Source organism: Camellia sinensis, chromosome 8 (assembly GCF_055761805.1).
Source record: "Camellia sinensis isolate YWXY chromosome 8, ASM5576180v1, whole genome shotgun sequence".
In the NCBI taxonomy this organism is placed as follows: Eukaryota; Viridiplantae; Streptophyta; class Magnoliopsida; order Ericales; family Theaceae; genus Camellia; species Camellia sinensis.
The window spans coordinates 130,694,107-130,701,398 of NC_138968.1; the positions used below are offsets into that span (position 1 = coordinate 130,694,107).

Genomic DNA, 7,292 nt, shown 5'->3' on the forward strand with positions numbered 1-7,292 from the left:
ATTTTAGTAATTATGTCACTCATAAGACTTATTGGAACGTAAAATATAAGTATATGAAGAGAGATTTATGAATAAATACTTAATTTTATAATGATTTGATAGTTATAAATCATTAATCCCTTGTTTGGTAAGTGGGCTTTTTTGACTCTTTAGCTAAATTAGTCACAAAAAGACAAAATAAATAAAATGTTAGATGAGACCATAATCATTTTACTTTTTCTCTTATAAAAACTAAAAAAGCCAAAAAAACCAACTAAAATGAACTTTTTAGCCCCTGGCTAAAATAGCTAAAAAACTTAAAATATCAAAAATTTAACTCACTTTTCAAATGAAACCTAATTTTTAAGTTTTAAATAAGGAAAAATTGCAAATCAGTGGAAATATCCCAGAAAAATTACAAAATCTTAGAAAAGTTTATCATTTTAATTACTAAAGTTGATAGGTTTTACCATTGATTTGTAATTATTTTATTTTATTTTATTTTGGTCGTTCCACTTATATATATTTCCCCTTTAAATTAATATGTTATAATATTTTAAAATAAAATTATTAAATTTCATTTTCAACCTTATATGGTGGTGGAGGATGCATACTCGCCACAGAGAGTGCCAAAAGTTATCTTTATATTAAAAATAAGATAAGGTGGTGGTGGACCCCATGGTTCAAAATCATGAACCGGTCCATAAACAATATGGATCGGGCCGACCCGGATTGTTTTTCAATTCTTTAAAATACTGGGCCGGTTCAATTATATCACTACAACATATAAGAATTTTAGAGATCAAATATTTTGATCTCTAAAAGTAAAAATTTTGTTACAAAAGACATTTAAAGACCAATTTTCATCGTCATGAGAATAGTTGTTAAAACATTGTCCCGAAAAGTTAAAAATAAAGTTTTTAGCAACAAAATTTTGAAAATGCCACTAATAAATAGACTTTTAGGGACAAAATAATTTGGTCTCAAAATGGTTTATTTTGTGAGACAAAAAATTTGGTTAATAATTCATCACTAATGCTCAATTTTTGTTGCTAAAAATATAATAACGATACTTTCGCAACAAAATTATTTGGTCCTTAAAAAATAATTTTATCCCTAAATTTTTGTTTCTAAAACCTTAATTTTTTGTAGTGTGTGATGCGTTTTCAGTCTATAACTTTCATTTGGAACACAATATTTTAATCGAAAAAGTTTTTAAAAAAAATCATTAACAAGGTTAGAAAGTTTTAAAAAAATTAACACACACTAAAAAGTCAAAAATTCCTTCTTATTCACTCTACTTTTATGGGATAAGATCCCCTTCATATCTCTCCATATTCTTCTTGTAGGTTTCAATTTGTGCCCACATCAATAATCCGAACCATCTATCTCGTAAATTTCATAATAAAAGTCATAAATGTAAAAAATCAATGTTATCAAAAAATTGTAAATACAAAAATAAGTTGCATTTTTTTTTTATAAAATGAATGTTAAATTTAATTAAATTTAAACTATCTATTTTATAAAACAAAATGCGATTTGTTCCTATGTTTGTAGTTATCTGATGAAATTAATTTTTTGCATGGATAACCTTCATTACAGGGCTTACGAGATAGATGGTTCAGATCATCAATACAGATCTGAATCAAAACTTATAAAATGAACATGAAGAGATATAGAGAGATGAGGTATGACGAGAGCTTATCCCTCTTCCATTTACACATCTTTTTCATAAAAATCAGAAAGTTCTTCCAAATTTTTTTTTTATATTTTAATCAAAAAGTTCAAAAATACAAGATAAATTCTCGTCCTAAACTCCCTCAATTTAACTTCATTACCTTTAGGTCATGTTTGTTTGGACGGACTGGATTAGCAATTCCATGACTAATAGTCCTAAGACTACGAATTCATTGGATTATATATCCCATCTTAACTAATAGTCAAGTTTAAAATAATTAGTCCGTACTTTAATTGTTTAATCAAATATCGGATTAATAATTTTATTGGACTATTAGTCCAATCCCAAGCTCATATCCATCCAAACAAACATGGCCTTACTGTATCCATCAGCCATGTTAAGACAAAAAAAATTCAATAAATTAGATGTAAAATAAGGGAGCTTTATTATTCAAAAAAATCAAAATATAAAAAATTAAATTTAAGAAAGTCAAAATTGTGTATCATTGAATTTTAGTGAGATTGTGAATGATTTTAAAATTTTCAGTGTAGCTAAATAATATTAAAATTATTATTTTATAAATAAATGAGTAGGTCAAGTTAGAACTTTTCATCTCAAATCCAATTCAAAAATTTCAACAAATTGAAAATTTCATCCCAAATTGGGCTCACTGGCCCAACCGCGGTGAACTGACTAGGCAATTATGTGCACATTTTGCATACCAATAATGATATAAATTTTCATAAAATATAATTTTTATAACTCTAAAATGAACTGAACCATTTATATTATTGTCAAACACAACTCTCAAAAAAAAATTCAAATACATTAATAACCAATACACTACAAGAATGAACACTTTTGGCAACAAAAAAATTGGTCGCTAAAAGTCAATTTTTGGTCAGCAAAAGTTATCCGCGACCAATTTTTTTGGTCGCTACTTTGGTCGCCAATTGAGGGTCGGCAAAAGTAATTCGCGACCAAAATTGTGGTTGGTCGGCAAAAGTTGGATTTGCCGACTAAATTTTTGGTCACTAAATATTTAATTACCGCAACTAATTTATTTTGTCGCCAAAACACTTTGGTCGCGAAAAGTGATATTTTCCTGACCAAATTTCTTAGTCGCCAATTGTCACATTTCGCGACCAAAAAGTTTGGTCGCCAATTATCACATTTCGCGATCAAAAAAATTGGTCGCCATTTTTTACTTTTCGCGACCAAAACTTTTGGTCGGCAAAAGTGAGTTTCCACGACCAAGAGCTGTTTTGGTCGGCAATAGATGTATTTTTTGCGACCAAGACTCTTGGTCGGCAATTGTCATTTTTTGCAAAAAAAAATTATTTTAGATGTCGCGACTAATAAATTGGTTGCCAAAGCAGGAAAACAATACACCTGTAATTCCTAATAATTCATTCAATCCATAATAAACCTATAATTTTAAAGCAGCATTCAAATTAACAGAATCATTAACATTCGACACAATACATAATTCATTAACATTCGACACAATACAACTATTCTAAGTTTTCATTCACAAGTCACATCCATCTAGCATAACAATTTGAAACATAACTATTTGTTATCCATGCGCAGCTATCAACAAATAAAACTATTAATATTTGTTATCCATTCACATCCATCCAAAAATATTTAATCCTCCCAAAAATGCTCATACTGCCAAGTAGTCTTGTACAATTTAGCTTCGTGAACTTGTTAAGAAATATGTTGGGGAGGGTGCTCGTCTAGTTCGTGAACTTTTGATCCACTTTTCAATAATGGCCCCATCCCAATCAGCAAAACACTGTTCAGTGACTCAACACCATCTATCTAAACAGCAAGTAATTTTCAATCAGTTCCTGAAATTTGTTAGCCTGGTGTACCTTTACCACAGTGACATTTTCTTACTAATATTACAGAGAAGTTGAAATACAATTAAACCAACCTTTGTTAGGAGCTGGTTGACAATGCTATCATGAACTCCAATACCGTCTCTAGTTGAACCTCTTGACTGCAAGAGCAAGCCAAAGAATAAATTGCATAACCAAATAATCAAACTGTTATAGCAATAACAAATTATCTTAATTTATTGGATAACATAACACCAGAAGAGATTGCAGAATGGCTAACAATTACATGGCTCATTAGAACACTGAAAACATAAATAAATCCAATAGTAAAAGACAGTTATCAAAAATACTAATCAATTATTAGCTACAAAGTACAAGTATCTTAACAAACTTGACTCAAAATCAAAAGGCCTTTTTGGACAATTCATAAACTTGACCTATCATGAAAAATATTTACTAACATCAACTAAATCAAAATAGACGTTGAGACCTAATTTGCAGATTGAGCAATGAAATTAAAAACTAGTTGTTGGCAAATGCAAGTCCTCAGAAGTGTGAATGTTAATAAGACTTGTCAGACAAGCTCTCGAAAGTGTGACGTTCTCTGGACTACATTGATATAATGTAAAAACATTTATTTGAGGATTCGGATTGTTTGCTCAATCTGAAAATCAAACATTCAAATCATTACTCAACAGTTCTTTTATGATGAAGCAACAGTTGAATGTGCACTTCAACAAAACTCTTTTTCTTCATAGGAAAAGCAAAAGGGAAGAGAACCCAAAAAATTCCATTCATCATATAACCACCAAAACTTATACTCAGCGACCCCATGCCAAATAATAGCAGCTAATTGTTCTGCCAACCCACAATTTCAAGATGTAATGAGAAACATTCAACTAAAATTTTGAGAGCTCCTACCTTACAAATTGCATCAATTTCATCAAATATGATAACATGCAAGTCACTTTGATCCCCTGAAAAGAAGAAATGAAAGCATTAGACATAAAAGGGAACGACCAAAAGTAACTTTAGCCAGTGTAGCCCTCTTACCTTGAGTTCTCTGGTCCTGTTCAGCATCAGCAAATAAATCTCTCACATTCTTCTCAGTTTCACCAACAAATTTGCTTAACACTTCAGGCCCATTGACGATCTAGAGTTCAAAGAATCATTAATTGTACTATAGAAGACATTAGTGATCTAGTGTTTAATTAGAATGCATCTGCATTGTGGCATGCACAAAAAGGCATTCTCCCACATGCAGGATGCAGGTTAACAGTAACTGAGCATAAGAATATGGTAGTGAACTTTCACAACCACGTGTACAAAGATCTGAAAAAGGCCATCCTCATTAAGGAAAAGATGAACAGAAAAAGAAAAATATACAATGGAAACAAAAAGAAAATAACATCCAGCAAGAAAATGGGAAGGCAAGTAAGCATACTGCAAGAATGATAAATTACCTTTATTCCACTGGAGTTCGATGCTTGAAAGACAATATATGTGTTAGGCGAAATCATCCCTCTTTCCATACTGTTTGATTTTACTTGCCCCTTCACACCAGCCTGATTAACAGTGAAAATATAACCATTGCCATGATACTCAATTGTTACCCTCTGTCCTGTTGTCATAACCTGCATGACATCTACCCACATGAAGGCAAGCTCAATTGCTTCCCCATCTTGCTCATCTACCCACATGACTGCTGCTCTGCTGAATGAACACAAATATGTGTTTGAAAATATAGCAAACTTTCGAGACTTGATTGAAACAGAAATATAAAGTACCTTGAGTCCTCAATCACGCAAACATAACGGAGCACATTGCCATTTGAAGAAGCCCTTTCAACCCTCTCTTGGATGCCTTTATCAAGCAGTGGAAGGCCATTCACCAAAAAATCTTCAACATGCATTATATTTGGTCCCATTTCTTCAGGATACAAGCTTTCAACCTACAAGATTAGTAGAAACTACATATAAATCTGGTCATACTTGATTTGAAAGTGGAGATATACAAGTATATCATCTCAATGTTCAAACCTTTATGTTGTCCAAGTCAATCCGCTGACCAAGAAGTCGAGCAAGGATCAAAGCCTGTCTTCAAATAGAAAAACTAGTGATCAATACATGACATATTGCAACATATCTTAAAACTATCTCAAATAAAACTACGTAGTGTTTTGTATTATCTACTTCATCAGTGACAAGGTTTCATCAGAAGAGGATAAAAATAATAATTTGAATTAGTTTTGAAGTTAGAGGATTGCCCATTGAACAAGAACTACTAGATTTTTTAAACTTGGAAATCAACTACTTCAAGGATATCATCACTCTGAACAATATTGAGATTGCTTCATATTTTGCACAAGTCGAACAGGAAACAAGTAGGAGATCTCAGTTGCTTGAATGCCAGTCAAACCATAATTTTTGTTTATAAGCCAGAACTACACCAAATTGAGTAGTATAACAGTTGCTGCACACTTGTCACTAATCAAATTCTTCCAATCTGTACAACACACTAGGTGTCACATTACACAAGTAAAACATTAAAGTTAATAATAGAACTAAGCCTTCCGCAATATGTTTATGATGTATCCTCAAACAGAATACTTTCTTGAAATTAGTTTCACCTCAGCTAAATGCAGGTGATTTTATAGAAGGAGGGCAGGGGTCAACAAATTCCTGGAAAAAAAATACAAACCTTTCTTGCTACATCCATCTCGTTGAGATCGTCACGAGGATCTGCGAGAATAAATATGAAATCAAATTAAGCATTTCTTTAATCAAAAGTATTTCTCTTAAAATTCTAGAACAATCTTATAGAAGAATAGAACTAAATACAGTAACACAATGATCAAACTGTAATTAGATGCCATCAATGAATCTAGCTTTTTCAAGCAGCATCCTCAGGTAAAGTAAAATCATTGAGATACCATTGAAGTAAATGAAAGTCGTAACAACCATAATATAGAAACAGCTCTGCTATTCAATGAAAGAAACCTAGTTTAATATAACATCATCAATTATGGCCAAAATTCCTATATTGGCCTAATATGTTGATGCATTTGTGAAAAACATATATATGCACACATCAAAACATATATAGGGAGATTCAATTTCTACTGACATCCCTTTGTAAATCCAACTACAATCTTCTATTTCTTTCTAGACCAAGGTGCATCCTTACGAATGTGTGTCTAGCTAGTCTGTTATAAACTGTCAACCATATATGAAATTAACAACAATAAATTTTTAAATATATATATATATATATATAGAAAACACACAAACAAAAGCATACAAAACTAATTTTAACACACAACTAATAAACAAAATTGAAATTAGAAAGTGCATTTCAGTTATGTTTACATGCATCAACTACAAAGTACACATTTATTCTGTGTATCTTCAAAAAGAAATCTGGAACTTCACCACAATTTAACATAAAAAACACATGTTGGCTTTAGCAATTCTACAAAGTAGCACTCCGGTGTGATTTATGCAAGACTCTTTCACAATAAGACAGGGATTCCTCAATGTCATTTAGATTTTTATTCAAACTTCAAAGTACAGAAACAGAACATAGCACAAAAAGATTCCCCAAAGGAAAACAAACCATGGGGCTCAAAAGGACATTAATTGTAGGGAAAGAAAAAGTTTTTTAAAGGAATTTTCCTTTTCACATGCACATATAGAAAGAGAAAAGAGAGCAGAAAAATGAAAGCAAGGAGAAGAAAAAAAAGAGAGGGAACCACAGATAGAGAGCTCAATTGCGAAATCATTTTTTTA

The 7,292-nt window shown here is 31.4% G+C and overlaps 1 protein-coding gene across 5 annotated transcripts; it reads right to left on the reverse strand.

Annotated features, from left to right (window-relative positions):
* Window positions 1–3,156: 3,156 nt before the first annotated feature.
* On the reverse strand, window positions 3,157–6,425 carry LOC114267103 (vesicle-fusing ATPase). Of its 5 annotated transcripts, none has more exons than XM_082883478.1 (8): window positions 6,205–6,425; window positions 5,544–5,597; window positions 5,292–5,455; window positions 4,968–5,214; window positions 4,558–4,657; window positions 4,426–4,481; window positions 3,600–3,665; window positions 3,157–3,484 (listed from the first exon to the last, which is right to left on the reverse strand). In XM_082883478.1, exons 1-8 carry the CDS (start codon window positions 6,220–6,222, stop codon window positions 3,371–3,373), a joined length of 819 nt encoding a protein of 272 aa, XP_082739604.1. In that variant the 5' UTR covers window positions 6,223–6,425; the 3' UTR covers window positions 3,157–3,370. The 5 variants fall into 5 exon arrangements, with proteins under 5 accessions (XP_082739604.1, XP_082739603.1, XP_082739607.1 ...); XM_082883477.1 differs by having other exon boundaries at window positions 4,968–5,217; window positions 6,205–6,419; XM_082883481.1 differs by having other exon boundaries at window positions 5,544–6,009; window positions 6,205–6,247.
* Window positions 6,426–7,292: the final 867 nt, after the last annotated feature.

Coding starts and splice junctions, on each gene's coding strand:
- LOC114267103 (XM_082883477.1), bottom strand. Junction 4,658..4,967: donor CGAACTCCAGTGGAATAAAG/GTAATTTATCAT, acceptor TTTGAACTCTAG/ATCGTCAATGGGCCTGAAGT. Junction 3,485..3,599: donor TCAACCAGCTCCTAACAAAG/GTTGGTTTAATT, acceptor CTTGCTGTTTAG/ATAGATGGTGTTGAGTCACT.